This window comes from Trichosurus vulpecula, chromosome 4, assembly GCF_011100635.1.
Source record: "Trichosurus vulpecula isolate mTriVul1 chromosome 4, mTriVul1.pri, whole genome shotgun sequence".
NCBI classification, from domain to species: Eukaryota; Metazoa; Chordata; class Mammalia; order Diprotodontia; family Phalangeridae; genus Trichosurus; species Trichosurus vulpecula.
Window position 1 is genome coordinate 434,748,881 of NC_050576.1, and position 21,889 is coordinate 434,770,769.

Consider the following 21,889-nt stretch of genomic DNA (forward strand, 5'->3'; position numbering starts at 1 on the left):
AATGACTTGCCTAGGTTCACACAGCTAGTACACGTGTCAAGTGTCTGAGGTCAGATTTGAACTCAGGTCCTCCTGGCTCCAGGGCTGGTGCTCTACTTGGAACAGAGGCTGGAAATGGCAAAAGGACAGATTTAGTCTGGAAATAAAGGAGGAGAAACAAGAAAATGAAAGAATTACATGGACAAGCCAAACTTATTGAAAGATACATCAAAATTGGAATCAAATACTTTAGGAGGCGGTGGGTGTTCCCCTCAGTAGAAGTGTTCTAGCAAAGTTCAGGAGACAACCACTAAAGGTGTGAAGTCTGATGGGAAGGGCCTCTTGCACAGGTGGGGACAGATGGCTGTGGTTTCTGAGTTTCTAAGTTTCTCTGTTGCTGTCCCTTCCAACTCAGTATATGTGATGGTCTAGTCTACCATTGCCATGTTCCTGCTCCATGCTGCTTCTCACCAGATCCTGGTGTAATGCCTCGCTGAGGCTATGGTGATTTTTCTTCAGATGGCCAGGTCATTTTCCTAATTGCCTCTGTTCTTCCCACTGGTCCTGCATCCCACAGTCATTAGATGGACAACCATGGGCTTTGTTCCCAGAATGCTTTCTGGTTTCTTTTTCCTTATGACTTCCTGGCTGTCTCCTTTCCTATGCATCTCATTGTTCCTCTCCCTGTTCTTCCAATGGGTTACAACATTTTATCACTTGTCCTCTCCTTCAATTTTCAGCATAGGAGCCTTTGATAAATGTGTCAAATGGCCTCCTACCCACCACATACTATTCCATTGCTCATAAGATGTCCTCCACATCTCATAAGCAGGAACACCAACCAATGCAATATATTTGTTAATGACCTATTACATGCCAGATTTTATGCAGAACAATTCTTTTGAATAAGTTTGTTAATATACGGTGCAGAAAGTAAATGTGTTTTCTTTTTTGATATTTGGTAAGGTGTCCATCCATCAATTGCATTTAAGAAGAGCCCCTCTATTGAAAACAGTGAGTGGTAACTAAGAGTACAAGAGACAAGGGACACAAAACCCTAATCCAGGCACAGTCACTGAACCAGAGATGGTCCTGTTCTTTCTCAGACTAAACTAACTGAGTCAGTATTATCTCAAATGGAGAAATATTTACCATAGATTTTGTGACAGTGGTGTACCATTGAGCTGTTTCTCATGTGAGACATTCAAGTCTTCCCTTTGGGTTTGAGGTAGGCAAGTAAGTTCTCCCGCCCACTACCTTTCACCACTCCAATATTGCTAAAGGAAAATCATGTTGCTGCCAATGAGGTTACACCTCTAGGAGAATGCTCATAGTTGGAAAGGTCCTGTGACTTAAGAAGCTAAATCAAAGACAAGGTAGATGAACAGGATAGCCAGAAAGGAGAAAGTCGGCTGAAATCCTGAATTTCCACCTTTCTGTCCTGCTCTTCTACTCCCCATCTCGAGGCATTGATAATTGATCAGTGTTATAAAGAGTCCTATCCTGGCCTAGCCATATGTCAAAGAACAAGCATGAACCTCATTCAAAGAAATGATGAGTCCACCCCACTTCCTACCTCATTTTACATTTAAGCTACTTCCCATGAGTACCCAAGGGCTTTGATCTCATTTGACTTGCCTTTTTTTTTTAATTTTAAAATATTGAGTCCCATCTTCTGTTTAATTTAAAAGAGTAAACACTCTCACTCTTTCCTCTGACCTTGGCCCAAGTTGATTCATTTTACCTTTTCCAAGAATAAAACAATCTCTGTTTGGGCACAGCTCTATGCCATGATTATTGTTTCTTACCAAATTATAGGGGGCACAGTGGATAGAACACTAAACTTGGAACTGGGAAGATTTATCTTCCTGAATTCAAATCTGGATCAGATACTTACTAGCTGTGTGACCCTGGGCAAGCCACTTCACCCTCTTTGCCTCAGTTTCTTATCTGTAAAATGAATTGGAGAAGGAAATGGCAAACGACTCTTGTATTTCTCCCAAGAAAACCCCACATGGGCTCATGAAGAGTCAGACATGGCTGAAAAAAATGAGTATGAACAGTAACATCAAATTCAGAGCCTTAGTAGAGAATGCTTATTAATAATGGGAGCTGCAGCTAGAAAGGATGTGAGGGGCAAGTGGCAGCAATCTGACCGTGGAATGTTTCTGGATGTGGGCACGGGGTCAGTTTTGAATCATCAGAATTCTATCTTGGCTTGGCCTCTTGAATAATTATAAAGATTTCCTTATAAAAATCCAAAGGAGGGAATTTTGATTCAAGTGGTCATGTGGTGCCAGAGGGGGAAACTTATGAAACATTCCCATCAGCTCATCTGGAACCACTACAAAAGAAAGCCTTCTACTTTCTGACTGACTCAAAAGCTGCTAATAGATGGCACTTAGCAGAATGTGCCTGTGAGCGCTGCCACCCCCCAAAGCTGGCAAGAGTTTTGTACCAGGATTTTCTCTTTCTTTCTTTCTTTCTTTCTTTCTTTCTTTCTTTCTTTCTTTCTTTCTTTCTTTCTTTCTTTCTTTCTTTCTTTCTTTCTTTCTTTCTTTCTTTCTTCCTTTCTTTCTTCCTTCCTTTCTTTCTTTCTTCCTTTCTTTCTTTCTTCCTTTCTTTCTTTCTTCCTTTCTTTCTTCTTTTCTTTCCTTTCTCTCTCCCTTTCTCCCTTTCTCTCTCTCTTTCGTTCTCTTTCTCTCTCTTTCTCCCTCTTTCTCTCTCTCTTTCTTTTTCTTTCCTTCTTTCTTTCTCTCTTTCTTTCCCTCTCTCCTTTCTTTCTTTCTTTCCTTTCTTTCTCAGAAAGGAACATTCTCAAAGCCCCTCTTTCTCAGGCCACAGAAGCAAAGGTGACTAGGCCTTGTCAATTCAAATCTGCCTAATATACTGCTATGTCATTGAAGCTATCCAGTGGAATGAAAATGGAAGCTCATTCTTCTCAGGTGCACAGCCAGTGCCTTAGAAGGGAACTGATTAGTTTTAAGAGCTTTCCAGTGTGACCTTGAATCACCCTAATGGTGATGAGCCTTCACATGAATGAGGTGGAGAGGGATAAGTGAGGAGTTCAGTGTTGGGCCTTTAGTCTCCAAAATTCCTCAGGAGACTGAGAGTAGATGGGAAGCCTCTGGGATAAGTGTCAGTAAGAGTTGCAAAGAAAGTTCCTGAGGGCTTTGTCTGCCTGTCTCTCTCTCTCCCTCTCCTTCCCTCCCTCCTTCCATCCCTCTGCCTCTCTCAACTCTTCTCCATTTTCTGTCTCTCTCTTCTCACCCTCTTTTATCAACACACTGACGATCTTTGAAGAGTGAGGGTATATTTTTTTTGCAGTGATCAGATAATTCTCCTTTTCTCTTATAGAAATTTGGTATTGTGCACTTTTAAAAGATGATGTGATATTGTCAATAGCGGGGTGGCCCTGGAGTCTGTAGAGCTGGGCTGAATCCCCTGTCAGACATTTTACAAGTTTTCTGATCCTGGACAAGTCACTCCAAATTCTCCACCTCCTTGATTCTGTCAGAGGAGCCCAAGGTTAGCCTGGAAGGGCTGCTTGTGGCCATCCCAGTGAGTCCTGTATTTTACAGATGAGGAAACTGAGACTCCCTGAGTGGAAGTAACTTCCCCAAGCTCAGATGACCCCTTAGTAGCAGAAGAGGGATCCAAGCCAGTTCAGGGTGCTCCTTTTAGTTACAATATGCCCCATTCCTCAGGTAGACAAATCCCATCAATCTCCAGACGTTAGGTGTCTAGTTTAAAGACAAAACAAAAAACAGAATTAAATTGGAAAAGGCCTTCCTTTCAATAATCCTTCAAGTGGAAAACATATTTCAGACATCTCTTTAAAAAAAAAAAAAAGATGCAAGAAACAAGTCACTCCAAAAGCAAGTATTTAGTACAATTCAATTTAAATAAGCATTTAATAAGCACCTAAGATGAGCCAAGCACTGCACCTGGTGCTGAGCAAGAGCCATGCTCCTTCGACGAGCTGATTATACGGCATGTCCTGAAAGTCTCAGTGCAGTCAGTTCACAGAAGCTCATTTCTGCACTGAGACTTTTGCCTACAGTCAGAGTGCAGGATGGGTTGTTCAGGTTGTAAGTCTTGCCCAGCCCAGGATTTCACCCGGGAACTCCAACCTATTTCCTTGGTCCTGTGCTACATAAGCTTCTTTTAGCTCTCTTCTTCTCCTCAGATTATAGATGTGGATGGGTTGCTCTGGGTAAAGAAAATTGCAGCTTTATAAACTCTTCCCTTTTATTTCATCATTATTATTAAAGGATTATTTCTGAGAAATCTTTATATTTCTTCTGACCAAATAAAAAGTTAAGTTTGTGCTTGCAATTACAGAACTGGGAGATGACTGGGATGGGGATAGGTGGGTGGCAAAACCATTGGGCCAGAACAAAGGCCATGAAGAGAAAAGTCTAGTTCTGGAGGCTGCCTTGTCTTTCGCTGACCTGGAGCCATCCATTTTGGCTTGTGGCTAAAAGTGAATTTCAGGAAAGCGCCATCCTGTCTAACGACACCACAGAGTAAATCACCAAAAAATAGCTAATTGGCAATTATGACAAGAAGCTCAGTGATTGAAGAAGTGAGCAGAAGCAAATTAGAGCTTGAACCTGAACTCCCAGTCAGAGTGTGGTCGGGAAAGACAAATTCTACCACAGGAAGGTTTTTAGTCTAACTTTCAAGACTCGGTATTCCAGTTGGAATATGAGCATGAGCACCGAGCTCTCTGGACAAGTTATGAGAATTTGTGGGAGGGGAAACCAGCAATTTTTGCTCTCTAAAAGAGATGAATCTATTTATTGCTTCATCAAAAAAAAAAAAGCCCTCTAAGCATGGCCCCTGTGATTTGTGCTTGCTATTTGCTTCTTGGCTAATTTGGCAGAAGGTCAAGTACATATTAGAAAGAACCTCAGTTGTCCATCTCCCATGAAACTGTGTCTTAGGACATAACTGTTTCCTGGTGTGTGCTTTTTATTTTTTGTTACTGTCATTAACAAGATCTCCCCGTAGAAAATGAATCATTCCATGACCACAAAGACTTGTGTGTTTTTGCTGTTCTAGACAGGGTTAGACACAAAATCTAGTGTATTAGATAAAAGCATGGCTTTGGCAGATGGATGTGTGTATGTGTTTGTTTTAAGGAAGTTAAAGCTCATTAATAAACCTCCCAGCTAGGTGTGAGCTACAAGGGATTACTCACTTTTGGAGAATGACAGGACTGGCTGGTCTTCTATCTGTTCCCATAGAATTCAGCTGCTGAGATTACAATTCCCACAGAGCAAATGCAACCAGCAAAAAGGCAGAGGCTAAAAGCCACCTTGCTACATTTGAGCAGGAAGAATGTGGACCAGGGAAAACCCACTGGGAATGGATCATTGTCTCTGGAGGGAGGCTGTTTCTGTTTCGTCAACATCCTTTGCCTCTGAAATGAATATTTCTTAACAAGAGTTGGGTTGTAGAACTAGAAATGACAATAGAAAGAACACTGGTTTTGGAAATAGAAAATCTGACATCAAGACTTCTCTGTCACTTAGAGCCCGTGTGACCTTGAACAAGTCACCCTCCTTGGGCAGTTTTCACAACTGTAAAATTGGGTTGCACTAGATGACCACTAAGATGAATCTCTTCTCTAAGTCTGGGGACCTACAATGCTAAAATTTGTAAACCCTGGGAGAATCGATGTCCATCTAAGTGTCATTGTTTGATTTCTGTTTTCATAGAATCTTTGAGCTGGAAGGGCCCTGAAAGGTTATGTAATCTAGTTATGTCAAATTCAAATAGAAATGGGATCATTAAATCCTACATAAGGATCCCTGAAGGTGGCATATTGACTTAGCCACATAGTAACACTGCATGTGTTCTATTGTATTTTTGTTCATTTTGTTAAATATTTTCCAATTAGATTTTACTCTGGTTCTAGCTACATGGGAGTGTTGTGGGCTACAGTGCTGGCCAACAGAGCATATGTTGACACCTCTGACCTAGTCCAAGCAAGTCTAAGACCATTATCCAAGCAAGAATTCATTCTCTAAATGGGCTCACTTTGCTTCAGTCAAAGGTCTCCAATGACAAGAACCATGGCTACTATTTAAGAAAAGATTAGAGATTCTGTAACTACAGCTCAAGAACAATTCAAAATGTCCATCTTGTCTTTGAGTGTAGGTTTTGATTGAGTGGTTTTGGCACCAACCAGTTGGATTTACCATTGTGCCTTACAGTTCACTTTTATGGAGAGATGAATTCCTCTCTTGGTTCACGCATCCATAGGTAGTACTTCCTCCCTATATTGCTCCTTTAATATTGATTTTAGAGCTCAGCACCAATTCTTCAGTTATCATTGTTTTCTAAATTCATTCTACAGTCAAGCCCCCCAAAGCTCTAAGATCCTAATGAGATGATTACTTAAATGATTAGCTCATTTCAATGGTCATGCTGTATTAAGACTGGTCATCTTGAATGGGGGCATATTGTGGTTCCTGAACCTTGGTAGCACAGCACCCAGTTTGTATGTTTAATTGTAGCATCTACTCCCTTTCTAGAAAGATGACCCTGTGGTCATGTCCAAGTGTTAACTTTCTTCTCCCAAGGCCATCTTCCTTCTGTTTATTGGAATTCTACTTTGTACAAATGGAGTGCAATTAAACAACCCTCTTAATGCTCATTTAGTATTTAGACCTGAGCCAGGTTTTCATTGGTAGAGGGAAGTTTTGATGAGGAAATCCGTTATCAATGCAAAGGGAGAACTCTGGTCATTTAGTCTCAGAAAGTCACAAACAGAATTTTCTGCCTTTCCATCTTTCAATTTTTCCTTTGTTATTTTTTTTTAAGGAAGCAAGAAAGGAAAGAAGGGAGGAAAGGAGGAAAAGTGAGAAACAGAAGGAAGGGGAGGGGAAGGGGAAGGGGAAGGGGAAAGGGAAGAAAAAGGAAGGGACTTGACAGTGTCCTGTTTGTTCTTCTGGAAGAAATTGGGAACCTAATCATCACATCTTTGACCTTGAGAATTTGGAATTCTTGTGTTTGGCCTCTTGGTCTCTAAACTGGGCTAGGTAAAATACCGACATTCAAAAAGTTCCTGTGGTACCACCTCCTACAGGAGACCATTCCAGATACCCCCAGTTATGAGCACCTCTTCCTTCATGAAATGACTTTGTTTTCTTTTTCTTTTGTATATATATATATACATATACATATATATATACATATGTATATATGCATATATATATATATATATATATAAAATATGAATTGACCTGTGTTTGTGTTACATCCCCATAGCAAACATGTAATGAATATGTGTTAACATGAATTGAATGGTGGCCAAAGATGACTCCTCATCTGATTGGGAAGTCTCAGCATTTATTACAATTTCTTTTAGCAGGGCTTTGCAATGACGACCTCTCAATGAATTCACCTTCCTTGAAACATAGTACATGGTTTGAGAGGGAACGGGATCTTCTTTTTTTTTTTTTCTCCTTTCCCTTCCTTTTTTCTTGCCTTTTCCTTTCCCCTTCCCTTCCTTTCCTTCTCTCTGTGTTTCTTTCTCTTCCTCCCTCCCTCCCATCTTTCTTTTCTTGTTTCCTTCCTTGCTTTCTTCAAAAAAATAAATAAAACCCTGCAATTGATTTTAGTTATGTTTGGGATCTGGTTTTAACTTCAGTCCATCTCCCACTTCCTGGCCTTTCAAATACTTTGTCTTACATTTGTTGACACTGTTGTCCACCTGGTAATTGGAGCTCACTGCATGCCAGCCAGCTTTATATTTATTTGTCTCGTCTGAAGTCTGATGGCTTCTAGTCACCCCCCTTCTAAGTTATGGAACCTGATACCACAGAGAGTCTTAAACACTTTGTGTCAAAATGCAGATGTCTGAGTAGTCTTTCAGCCTCCATCCTCCTCAGGCTTATGGCCACTTTCATACCAGAACCATTTAATGTTGTGCTTCATGAATGGCATTCAGATAAAGCTCATTGCTTTTCTCTCAAGTATGTATTTATAGTTCACTTACAATATCAAAAATTAACACATTAATCAAAAGGTACGGGTCAACACTTTACAAGAAAAGGAAGAAAATGATGCCAAAGACAGAGCATAATTTGGGAGATCATGTACCTTAGGGAGAAAACATGACTGCTTCATAATCCTGTTAGAGGAGGCCCTTTTAATTTGCTTTAAAATATGCCAATATATTTTCTAGACCTGAAAAGAGCCCTTTAAAGAGAGAGAGAAGGAGAGAGAGAGAGAGAGAGAGAGAGAGAGAGAGTGTGTGTGTGTGTGTGTATGTAGGCACACTGTTCGGGGGTAAAACAAACCACCATTCCTTAATGCAAGGCAGGTGGTGTAAGACCAAAAAATGACAAGTATTTTCCCCTCAGGCAGCACTTGTGGAAGAATTACTATCCTGTGGGGGTGTGGAGGGGGCTGGAGCTCCCTAGAATAAGGACATTGTCAAGTCAGGCCACAAAGCATAGGAGTGGGAGGGGTCCTGCTCCTGGAAGGGGATTTAGAACAGGAGGAAAGCCCTAGCAGCATGAGCCACTGTAGGCTGAGACTAGAGCAGAGGTGACTTGGAAGCTTCCACATGTCCTCCTGCCCAAGCAAAGGAAATGGCTGTCTCTCATCATCCTCATTTCATAGTCCACCAAACATTAAATAGAAATCATCACAAGATGGCCGCTTGGCCCAGGACCATCTGTGCCTATCTGAACCCTACCCAGAAGATGAGAAGGGGATTACTATTATCGTTATCATTACAATAAAACTAGACAAGGTAGTTTTAAAAATATATCCAAGTGAATTTCACTGGTAGTTCTTGTGTTCAAAATTGTGACCGGAAATAGTTACTAATGTGTTGTTAAGAACAGAGAGCGAGCTTACACGTTAATGGTTTTATTCACCCATAAAAAAGCAGTCATTGTACCCACCTATGCAAAACTACAGAAGAAATAATGTATGAAATCTAGCTCTAATAGGATGTGTTAAGGTTTGCCAAGCACTTAGCAAATGTTATCTCATCTTATCCCCAGGACAACCCTGAGAAGTAGGTGCTGTGACCATCCTCATTTTACAGATGTGCATACGGAGTGACTTGCCCAGGGTCACACAGCCAGTAAGCACCTCAAGTCAAATTCAAATGCAGGTCTTCCTGACCCTAAGTCCACTGCTCTCTCTTAGCAGTCTTGTAAATATAAACAAATGATGGTAGTCTCAGGGCTGTCACTATATGAACCCTATTGAAAAAAAATGTCAAATGAAATAATAGTGCATCCATGTCTGGAGTGCTTTAAGGTGGAGAAAGCATGTTCCACACGAGATCTTAGCTGATCCTCACCAAAGACCTGTGCAATGGGTCCTGCTGTATCCATTTAAATAGCCTGCTCTGTGACAATTGGCCTAGAATTCTACAGACAAAAAAACTTTAGACTGTGCAATCCAATCTCCCCATTAAAAAAAAAAGGAGGGAAAGTGAGGTTTACAGAGTGAAAGAGACTTACCAATGACTTCCACAGCTAGCCAAAAAAGTAATAAAAACCCATGTCTTTGGGCTTAGTGCCCAGCAGCCTCACCACTGACCCTCACCCAGCCCCAGGAACAGCAGACAGCTAGCCTCAGCAGCCACTTCTCCCCCAGAACTGAAATGTGACTTAGAGCCTTTCCTCTAGAGAAAGTTTTTTTGGGGAAGTGACAACTTCCTGAGACAAGGAGCTGACCTGGTAGTTAAAGCACATTTTAAAAGATTAAGCTTAAACTGTCCTCTCTCCCCACCCCATTTTAACTCCTCTGATCCTTCGGTGAAGGGCTAGGTCAGGCCTTCTAAAAAACAAACAAAGCCCTAGACTTGGTTATCAGCCCACAGGCGATGGGGGGTGGGAAGCTGGGATAATGCAAAGGGAACTTCAAACAGTCCATTATCTCTCTGTGAGGCAGGAGAAAGGAGGGGCCCACTTCTCTGTCTGCTCCAGAGGGAGCACCTTCTAAGCACAGTGAAGGCACTGCAGGCATCGAGGTGCGCTGCACAGACACTCACTTTCCTCCCCAGCCAGGGAAAGCTGACTCAAGGAATACCTGAGGAGACCATCCGAGCCACAAGAGCAAAAGCTGTGCTCCCAAAAGGCAGTTCTGCAGAAAAACTCAAGCCTACTTTGAATGACTCTTAGAAGCGTTTTTGTGAAGGCAAGAAACCTATTTTAAGACCCAAGCTCCTGTTGACCCCGAGGGAAGATCGTGTGGAGGAGGCTAGATAGCACACAGCAGGAAAATTGGGATCTGAGAACCGTCTGCCTCTGATGGACCAAGGGACTTGGAGCAAGGCTCCTCATTTCTCTTGGGCTTGAGGTTTTCTACATTCAAATTATAGGAATGGAAGTGATCAGATTCTTACTGTGGTGGAAGGACAGATACATAGATGGATATACATGGGTAGGAAGACAGATACATGAATGGATAGATACATAGATACATCTATAGATACATGGATAGATTACATGGATAGATACATCTGATAGATACGTGGATGGATACATAGATGGATGGATGGATACTTGGAAAAACAGATAACAACATGCGTAGAACTGCTTTCCTTAGACATAATCTGTCTTTCAATTTACGCAGTCAAAAATGATTGTGAGAAGCGATCCTTAGGCTTCACCAGACTGACTCCCCATAGGGTCCAGGAAACACATATAAAGGCAAAGAACCTTTGGATTTCATGATCTCCCAGGCCCTTCCTCCCCCTGAGTCTAATCCTCTCTGGCTGTCATCCGCTGGATTTTGTTTTTTCACCAATCAATCGCTCCACAAACATTTATTAAGCATTGACTGTGTGCCTAATGCTTGCTAGACACCAGGGATATGAATGATGATCATGTAAATCAGAATATACAATATGAACAATATGTCTCAATAATCATTGACACTGATGTAGCATTGGGGGTTTACGAAGGGCTTTCCTTACACCTTTCCCTATTTGTTGAGCACAGATGACATGACCTGTGGAAAGCAAGGGGCACTTCTCCGTGAGGGCTGAGAAGGATCCATGGAAGCACAGTCACTGAATTTCAGAGCTGGAGTCCTCCACTCAGAGGCAGGCCACCGAGGCCAATTCACACCTGAACCAAGCTGTCGTCTTGCACGAAAACACACTCGCTCCCACCCTCCCAAGGGAGGCCATTCTACTCCTGAGGGAGCACTAATTGTTAGGAAATATTTCATTTCCTAAAGCTTAAATGTGTCTCTTCTTCCAGACTTCACCAATTATTCTCGTTTCTGTTTTCTGGGGCCAAGAAAACTCACTTCCCTCTTCCACCAGGCAGCCTTTCAAGTGCTTCAAAATAATCATCATTCTTCCCCCATCCCCCAATTCAGTGAGTTTCAGGTTTGAAAGATAGGCTCATAATTGTATTCTTTAAAGCTTATGGTTTAATGACAATAATATAGGTAAAAAAAATCACATGGGAAAGGTACAAAAAGCTCTCTAGTCTGTCCTATAAACAAACAAAAAAAATAGCCATTCTAACTTACTTGACAAATTTGATATCTGCTAAAAGAAGTCACTTGGCCCTTTCAAGCACCAAAAATGAAGCCAGGAGAAACATGAGCCCCCATCACCGTCAACTAAAAAAAAATACATTGAGTGGGGAAGATGATGCTCAGCCCTCATAGGTAGGCAGAAAATACAAATGGATATTGGTATTTGTTGACTTTCTTTGCAGCCAGGCAGACTGATTCTTGTTACGCTCAGACTTTTTCCAGGAATAATGACAAGGAAGTGGAAATTGCCTTCAGACTCCCCAGACCATTGTGTAAAGCTATGATTCTGAGATTCCCCCTGTCCTATCATGGCATAATTTTGAGTCACTCCTGGTTATTACTCGGGGTAAATACATAGTCCACATGAGTGAGGATAGTATACATTTTCTTATCTTCTCTGGGTTTCAGATCTGACTCTCCTAACTCCTCCATGTGTGACTTTGGTCAAGTGCCTTGAGATCTCTGGGTCTCCATTTTCTCTGGATTTCATGACCTGAATAGACCCTTCCAGCTCTAAATACCATGATCTTACCAAGGTCTCAATTCAGGCCAATCACTCCCCTTTCTTGTTTTTGGTTGGCTTTTGGTTTGGTCCTGAAATTACAGAGTATCAGGCTGTTATTGTGAATTCAGAAGAAAGAAACCAATGGCATTTCTATGCCTCCAAAGCTCTTGGTTATAGTAAGTTAGAAGAATCACTGGGGTCCTTTGGGCTTCTCAGATGGAAAATATGTCCTCCCTCTTTCAGAAGAGAGATGTCCATCAGAATATCTATCTTCGATAGATGCACACTAGGCTTTAACTTGCATTTGACAATGCAATCACTACAAGCCGACTGCAGGAGTGATGGGGCATCCAGATCATAGATTTTACATTTAGAGTTTAAACACCATTTAGCCCAAGTGCCCCATTCCACAAAGAAGGACACTGGGATTCAGAGGATGTGACCTGCTTTAGTCAAAAGAGCTGGGAGGCAAGCCTGGGTCTTTAGATTCCACATCCCCAATCATAGATTTGAATATAGAAAGGACCTTTGAAGACACCTCTTCCAACCCCCTCATTTGACAGATGGGGTAACTGAGCCCTAGACAGTGGAAAGGACTTGGCCAAGATCTCACAGGTAGTAAGCCAAGATTTGAGGCAGGATTTGAAGCCAGGTTATCTGATCTTAGAACCAATGATTAGATAAGAAAGATGTTGTCAAGATAGAATTTATAACCCAGATAATAAGATCCTAGCTAGGTTTAGTTGGATGTAGGAGGGCCCTCAGAAGTCAAAGATGTTGAACTCTGAAGGAAATTAGAGGTCACATCCATACCCTTTACTTTAGAGACTAGGAAAGTGTATCACAGAAGTCAGGACTTCCTCCAGGTCACCCAAGAATGAATCAGGGGAGCCAGGCTTTGAACTCAGCTTCCCAGAAAAGAGCTGAGTGAGAGAGACTGGTTCAGAAACATATGAGAATGCCAGCTGTGACATACCTCCCCTGGAAAGTGAGGGGTGGGCCAGAATATTACTGCCTTCAGACCCACAGGTCACTTCTATTCAAGGAAAGCCTTCCTCCACCTCCCTGAGATGCGATTGCGTCTCAGTACCTGGGGAGACCCTGGCCATTGTGAAGGGCCCTCTCTGTCCTTTGAGCAGGATAGGAAGCTCTAAAGAGGAGGAAGAAGAGGAGGAGAAGGGGGAGAAGTGCGTGTTGGGTGCTTGGGCTCTAGGGTGCCCTCTCACCCACCACCAGCTCTCTCTGGAGGGGCGTGAGGAGGTCCAGGAAGGTGTGGCTAGCCCCGGGCCTTTCTAACGTAGCACTTCTGGCCCCCTTGGCCAGCTCCTCCTGGCCTTTGTCCTCTTATCTGACTCTGTCAACACTACCTATCTCCCTTTGAATCAAAGACATGGAAGCCTTGCCTTTTACACACATAGTTTGTGGCCATTCACTTCTAAAATATCATTTCCTGCAGCTGCTGGATGCCTGCCCCCCCCCCCCCCATTTAAACTGGAACAGCACAAAAGGCCTCCAGGCTGAATTTTCTTGCAGTTCTTTTGAAGTCTCTGGTGTAAAAGAATCTGCTTCAATTTGGGCTGCTTTGGCTTTCCGTGTTGGTCTAATTTGAGACTCTCTAGCTTCCTCCAAGGCTCTGCTCACAATAGCACCTCCTACTGGAACACCCCCCCTCCCCCGCCACCATGCTCACCTCTACTTGATGTATATTGATTTCACTGCTTCTGTTTCCTTGTAGCTCCCCAAAGGTAGGGCCGTCACTGCTGGTTGCTTTTATATTCCCGCCATTGCCTAGCACATGGCAGGTGCCCATATCCAGCGTAGCTGAATGTGTTTTTTGCTCTAAGGGGACATCGAATTTGATTTCATTTCCCCCTATTTTTCTAAACTCCCATTTTGAGGGAGAGAATTAAAGAAATTAAAGATCCCATTCCTCCTCCCTCTCCCTTTTTTCAATCGACATGCCATCATCATGCCAAATATTAAGAAAAAAAGTCACAGTGTCAGAGTGTGTCTAGGAACTCCCCATAGAAGCCCCCCAAATAGTGTCTGGCATACAGTCGACACCTAAGAGTAGGCAGCTAGGTGACTCAGTGGATAGAACGCTAAACTCGGTATGAGACTGAAATCTGTCTCAGGCACTGACTAGCTGTTACCCTGGGGAAGTTACTTCTCTGCCTCAGTTTTCTCATCTGCAAAGTAAAGATGATAAGAGTCGCTCCCCCCTCCCCCGGCTGTTGTGAAGATCGCTTTGCAAAAGCTTAATGTGTTGTATAAATGTTAGGCATTATTGTTGTCATAACATGCTTGTTGACTGAATTTTATGGCAATAAATGTGCTTCTTGCATCCATGGGAGGACTAGATGGTGCCAAGCCTCATTCTGGGGAGTTAAGAATATCTGACTTAAAATGGAAATTTTCAAGAACAGTCAGTGCATTATCTGGATCACTACCCCCACTTAGAAGTGAGAGTTCCTAAATTTTTTTTAACTCATCCCCCCAAAAAAATATTAGGGGCTCATCTTTCAACTTGAGCAATTCCTTTAGAAGAAGAAAGCTCTAATGAATGAAGCCCATTTTCCTCTCAAGAATTGTTTGTTTAGAAGGGGGGAGAGGGAAGGGGTGGGCGGACATTGGTTCTTGAAATTGTGTCTTCTTTATTTCTCCATTATGATCTCTTGGGGAGGGGAAAGAAGGGGAGGGGAGGGAGACTTAAAGGACTGTGTCCCTTTGTTCTACCTGGGCCCTCCCTCCATCCTGGGGAGGTGAGGAGGGCAGTCTTCAGGCATCTAGGAGAAGGTTTTGACTAAGGGGGAGGGGGAGCCTCTTTGTCTTTCTTGGCAGGGCTCGCTGGTTCCCTAATTGCTGGGGTGTAGTGAGTGGAGCACGTGCCTTGGGAGGCAGGAGCTATCTCCTGCCCTGAGCCAGTGGGGAGGGGCTGGCCTATGACCCTCACCTTGAGCCCAAATCACAATCTCCTCCAACTGCTACTGCTGGATGGGGGGCTTGACCTGGGGCAAAGAGACCCAGGCAGAATTCTGGCTCAATGAGGGGGAAGGAAGGGGCAGGTAGGCATGGGCCTCCCTGTCTCACCTGGCTGGTGCAGGGGGTGGGGGAGAATCAGAGCTGTAGGAGGGAGGAGAGGAGGCAAAGAGAACAGCTGCTCTTGTCAGTGTGGGGATAAGTGTAAAGAGATTAATAGTTATTTAAAGAGCAAATGGGGACATGGCATTTGGCACTGGAATGTGAGGGTATAAATGGAATGGAATGGGCATGGCCCTGTTAACATTTAGACAGATGGCCTTAGGACTGAATGGAATGAAAAGATGCCCTGCCCCCACCACACAGACAGACACACACACACACACACACACACACACACACACACGCGCGCGCGCGCGCGCGCGCGCGCGCGCTCGAGCACACTTTACAGAGACTTAAAGTTGAATAAAATCCCATTAACAACAATCTCCTTTAAGAGGCCCAGGGCTAAGAGTGCCATATTTGGAGTCAAAGACTTGGGTTTGAATCCTGCCTCTAACACATTTTCACCTAGTCACTTAATCTTTCTGGGCCTCATTTCTTTATCTGTCCAGAGGAATGGGTTGGCCCTATGAAGGCTTCTTAGCCTGCTAGCTTTCTCCTGCTTGAGGCCACACAGGGGATAGAAGGTTGCAGTCAGCAGTGGGCTGGGGACCACCGTCTTGGCTCCAACACTTTCTGGTGCTGGCTTCAGGATCCTAAATTCTGGGAGCCTCACTTTCCCCCTTGGTGTAAAGGCAATGATAGTAGTTGCACCACCTAATTCATAGTTACTATGAAAGGAAGGGGCTTTTCCAGGACTTTCTGCAAGCTCATGCTTCTAGTGCCAAGCCCTTTCCATTGGCAAGCTCCATGGCTTCTCACCCAAACTGTCTGAGGTCTGTGCTGCAGGTATTCCCATTTATCAGATGAAGCCATTGAGGTTCAGAAGCTCTGACTCCCACCTGGGATTGTCAGAGCCAGGTCTCTTCCCACCCCATAATCCAATGCTCCTCCTAGCACGTGTTCCTTCACTAGAGATCCTTCTGGGGGCCAGCTGGGGGGAAGAAGACACAGTCCCTAGTGTATGGAAGTGGGTGGAGAAGATGGAGCACCTGCTGGGCACAACAGCTGGTGCCCAACAGGTGCTTAACAAATGTGGATTGATTGCAGGTTAGAGTGAAGAAGAGTCCTAGACAGGGGAGGAAGACCTGTGTTCAAATCCTTCCTCTGAAAGTTGCTAGTTGCATGAGCATGGGCTCTGGTCAGTGAACCCCGGGAACCTCCTGTTCCTTTCAGATCAAGTAGGAGAGTTGTGTGTAAGCCTTCAATCTCTACATAAATGAAGGAAGGCAGCCTGGCCCAGCATAGATGGAGAGAATCAAGAAGGCCTAGAATGAAGTCTCACCTCTAATGCTATGTGGACCTGGGCTAATAAGTCACTTCAGTTCTCAGAGATGTGATTTACTCATCTGTACAGTGGGGATGATGATGCCTGGAGTGCTTTCCTCACTGGGTTTTGGTAAAGCTAAACAAACAATCAAAGGGTGTATGTAAAGGCTTGAGTGTCATCCAAAGGTCAGTTCATGATGATCACATCTACCTTCAGCTTCTCTGGCTGACATCATCCGTGCCTCTGATGACTGACTTTCTCTAGGCTGGCAGCGCCAAGGGCCTAGCTCTTCTCTGCAGGTGGCTAATGGCCAGTCCTCTCTTCTCTCTCCTGGCAGCCACAGTACACAAACCTGGGGCTCCTGAACAGTATGGACCAGCAGATCCCAAATGGCTCCTCATCCACCAGCCCCTATAATACGGATCATGCCCAGAACAGTGTCACAGCACCCTCGCCGTACGCACAGCCGAGTTCCACCTTTGATGCCCTGTCACCCTCTCCTGCCATCCCTTCCAACACAGACTACCCAGGACCCCACAGCTTCGATGTCTCATTTCAACAGTCCAGCACTGCCAAATCAGCCACATGGACGGTAAGTCAGTGGTTTACCCCTTTTGGCCCTGCCTCCTTGTCTACTGTCTCTCTAACGCCATAAGGTTCTGGTGAAAGAAAGCACAGTGGCCTCGTGGTGAAAATACAGAGATCCCTCTCTTCTTACACAGGGTCATGCCCTTTTCACTTGGGGATTTGTTTGTCTTTGCCCAATAGATTTTGTTCTAGCAGAGGGGATTCTGATTCAGAATCCAGCAAGCACTTATTGCTGAGAGAGGACAGAATTGATTTTTGCTTTTGTGTTTCTTTCCCCAAACCCCAACTCTTGGCACTCTGCCAGGCATATGGCCATCTCTTCAATACTTCTTAATTGATTATCTATAGGTTAAGGTGTTATATATATATATATATCTATATATATCTATATATATATATCTATAAGGTTAAGGCAGCTAATGCTGCCTATTCTTTGTCAGGCACTGCAGTAGGCACTGAGGATTAACAAACAAGCTGAGGGCCATCCCTGCCCTCAGGGAGCTTACTGATGTATAGAAGATGTGTATAAATACTGATGCTGATTTGTGGATTGAGAATGCCTATTCCTAAGGCACTTTCTCATATACTGGGTTTCTCCTAGCCACTGGGTTGTGTAGGTTACCCGAGTTTTCTCAGAATTTTACAGATGAGTCAATGATGGGATTTGCCTATGGTTATACATATAAGCGGGGGAGCCAATGCTTGAATCCAAATCTCTCTGACAACAAAAACGTCTCTTTGTTCTGTACCATCTGTATCCCTGTACTTGCATGTGGAGGGGAAGGATTTGCAATTTCACCAATGTGGAGCACTCCCTCCACCATGAAGATTTCAGATCATCTTTGTCTTAGCAGATAGGGAATTCAGTGGGTCCTAGACAGTAGATCTGGAAGAGCCTTAGAGGCATCACTTTAGGAATGAGGAAATGAGGCCCCAAATATTATGCGAGTTCACAAGTTAGTCAATGTCAGAACTGAGATTTGAATGCATGCTCTCAATGACCACATAGCCTTTTAAAATTCACTCTTTGTTTGAACTAGCAATGGTCCAATGTTCAAAAAATTGGATCATTTTGTCAGTTTTTTTTTCTGATTACTTGAAAGAATCTTCCCAATTGGCAGAGATCCTTTGGCTGTTCACCAGGAGGTTAGTATCTGTCAATGACTTCTGCCTCATATGGTGTCAGTCTTTGTTCTGTGTGTTTGCAAAGCTATCTGGCATAGAGGGGAACTCCCAGCTTCATTTAAGGAAGCACAAATACACAAGAGAATGATCTGCCCTTCAGAGACCAGATTGGGTCCAATATCCTGGAGCCTCTCTTTTCATCCTATGTTTTTCCTACAAAACACACACACACAAAGCACAATGATACATGTGGGTAAGTTAGGCTGCCAGAAAACACTGAAGACCTGAGTTCAAATGCAGCCCAACATTAGCCAAGGAACTCTGGACAAGTCACTTAACCGTTGTCTGCCTTATGGAACTTTAAGTCAGGGATAAGAATAGTACCTGCCTCCTATATTCATGAGGATCCACTAAAATAATATTTGTAAAGTGCTTATCACAAGTGCCTGCCTGGCACATATTAGGTGCTTAGAAATGCTTATGCCCTCTCTCTAATTATGATAATCATAGTAATAATCATTAGCATTTTTGTGGTTTGCTTACATGCTCCTCATATGTTATATCATTTGATCGTTACAACAATTCTGCAAGGTAGGTATTATAACTATCTGAGAGAAGCTAAATGCCTTGTTTAAGGTCATGCAGCAAATGGGCATCAGTACCAGGATTTGAATCCAGATCTTTCAGACCCCAAGTCCAATGCATTTTTTCTACCACCTAGATGCAACCACCAGGGCAGCTGCATTACTCTTTAGGCACCTGCACCTTCCCTGGTTGGTGTGAGTGGATGAGTGACCCAAATGAATCAGAAGAGTGATTTAAGCTTTATTCAGGAGGGAAGAATGGAGTCTAGATGGTGTAGGCTGGGTGCCAGGGGCCAGGACTTTTCATCTATTGACTGCTTAATAGACAGATAAAAAACCCTCGTTTATATGGCACCTTACAGTGTATAAAGCCCTTTGCTCATGGTAGCTCTGTGAGGCAGGGAACTGGATTCATTCTTCAGAGCTGCTGCCGAAAATTCCCCCATAACTACGGAATTGGATTTGATAGCACCATCGTGGGCAGGGTGATTTGGGTATACTTCCTTCAGGCCCTTCTTTAAAATCTGCAAAAGGAACAACCTTTGTTCAGTCTGATTTCATGTCTCATCAGCATCTCTCTGCACCAAACAGGCCTGTTGGAAATGCTTGTGCTCCTCAGGTTGAGGGATGTGCAGTTCAAAGAGGCTTCTCTCTTTTCGTGGTTTAAATAATTATTTTGATTTAGTTTCAAGCTCATCAGAAAGGTGGCATTTCATCCAAGCTGCTGCCATGGGAATTAAATAATTGCTTTAAAGTAATTACAGTTCTGCAAAGTACTTTGTTTTGCCACACAATTCAGTTTGGAGGCTAGCTCTAGATTTCTGTTTCTTCAGCTCTATAAAACTTACCCAAACCAAGTCCTTTTTAAAATAATATATATTAAAAAAGACCTGATTCTTTTCCTCCCCATTCCTCTTCTCTCTCTCTCCCCTCCCCTCTTCACTGTCTCTCCCCCTTCTCTTTTCTCGTCTTCTCTCTTCTTTCTCTCCTCTTCTTCCCCTCTTCTCTCCTTCCCTCATGTCTCCATCTTTCCGTCCTCTTCCTTCCTCGTCTTTTCTGTCATTTTTTTTCCTCTCTTCTCCTTCCCCTCAGTTCCTTCCCCCTCCTTTGCTTCCTTCTTCTTTCCTCTTCCCTTTTACCTTTTCTATTTTCTCAATCTCACCTTCCCTTCTTCCTTATCTCTAGTCAGTCTCCATTGAACTTCAGAGGGAGAGGTGCGGGGAGTTACTTTTCAAAGACAAAGGCCTTGGTCCTAGATCTTTAGGGGACTGATGGTGTCTATTATCTAAATGCAGAAATTGAGGAAAGATTTTTTTTAATACTCTTCAGAGTAGAGAGAAGACTTTATAGAGACCTTAAGGCTAGGTGCAGAGAAAGCCCAGCAGGGCACTCACCCAACAACCTTTCCCATCAGAAGCATCTCAGATTTGAAAAGCTCCCAGAATCCCAGAGTCTGAAGAGGAAGGGACTACAGGGGGCATCTAGTCCAAATTCTGCCTAAAGAAGATGCCTTCCTGTGATGTGCTTGGTCCTCTATTCTCTGGTGGAGGAGCCCCAGTGACAAAGACCTTGCTACCTGCCAGTGCTTAGCATACTTCTGGGCCCATAGTAAGTGGTTACTTTAAAAATGCTGATTCCTGCTGCTGCACATTTGGTCTTACATGGCTCTGATTATTAGGAAGTTTCATTTGTTTAATAATCTTGAGATTTCAGCTCTCTTGGCAGCCTCTCCACATTGCCTCTATACCTTGAACTCAGATTATTCTCTTGCCCAGCGAGGGAGTCTGAGGTGGCAAGGGTAACCCTTAGGACACATTTAACAACCAAGAAATAAATCTGACCTCTTCACTTATTTGCTGAAGGGGTCACTGAACCCAGGTCAGTGGAGGGAACAGCACATTATAAGCATGAACACAATTGTTCCCCACAACCACCACCAGTTCTGTGCCTCCCTATCCTTCTGTGTTTGCTATTGGTGACCTTCCTGTTAAGAGTCTTGAGAGCATTCTTCTTGGTTGTTTTTTTTTTCCTTTTCATGCCAGTTTCACTTTGTGATCTGTGGCCACTAAGAAGAGGAAGTGGGAAGGTCTGGGAAGCTTTAGCCAGGGGAGCAGACCCTTCCAATAGGAGCTCCACCAATCTTCCATGCCCCTTTCCCTCCTCTGGCCCTGGTAGTCAGGAGTTGAGCCTGGTCTCATTTACTCACTGACAAAAGGAGGGGGATGGACTCATCCCTAGAACCGATGGTCCTAGTATGTGGTAAAGATGAGATATCAATTTGTACTAGGGAGAAAATAGTATTTCCACACTGGGAGCTCTGCTGATGATATCAGAGGGAGAGACCAAAATTCAGCAGAATAGCAACAACAGAAGAAGACAAAACAAGCATAAACCTTTAAGCTAGATTCCAATTGGCAGCCTGTTGGGAGATCCATCGTCAGGATGAAGGGAAGGATCATTCACACTTCAGAACTTTCCCAGAAAACAGAGAGCAGGCTAAAAAGCATACCTAAGAGAATCATTACTAGGTTGTCAATTAGGGAATTAGTCTGTCCTCTTTTATTAATCTTAGAGATTTATCTTTCATGGCATTAACTGAAGCTGGCATTTAAATAAAGCATAGGTACCTACAAATGGATTTTCTTGTTCAATTTCTTACACTAAATTACTTCCTTACCTTTTAATGGTTATAAAACATAATTTCATCAAAAAAAAACTTAAACCTACAACTTTAGTTCCTTCCCAAGAAGAGGGTGGGTGGAGGGATGAGAGAAGGCTCTTAGTCATTAGACATTTTATAGAATGCTCTCACACTCTGAAATTGGCCCAAAACAGCAATCAAAAAAGAACAGAGTTACAGAATTTCAAATATACTTTCTCAATTCCCTGCTTAATAATTTATTTTTAATTGGCACATGTATATAGGATTGGGGAGCAGGGGAATCACAGGGAAACTGAGGCATAAATGTCACAAATGTCTTAATTGCTTTTAATGATCCAAAGAAAATAGAATATATCAATAAGCATAGCAGAGATAACTTAAAATTAAAGTGAATTGTCAACCACCACTGAACATTATTTATCAGGACTTGTAGGATGAATACTCAGAGTGAATTCTGATCACTGATGTTAATATCATCTTCCAGCTGAGCTTGAGAGAATGGG

The 21,889-nt window shown here is 43.2% G+C and overlaps 1 protein-coding gene across 2 annotated transcripts in view; it reads left to right on the top strand.

Moving 5' to 3' along the window:
* Window positions 1-21,889, top strand: part of TP63 (tumor protein p63) — a 244,150-nt gene that overhangs the window by 146,449 nt on the left and 75,812 nt on the right. For both annotated transcript variants that reach the window (XM_036756087.1, XM_036756088.1), the window contains one exon: window positions 16,765-17,019. In XM_036756087.1, coding sequence (XP_036611982.1) covers window positions 16,765-17,019 — 255 coding nt within the window. The remainder of the gene's footprint in view (window positions 1-16,764; window positions 17,020-21,889) is intronic.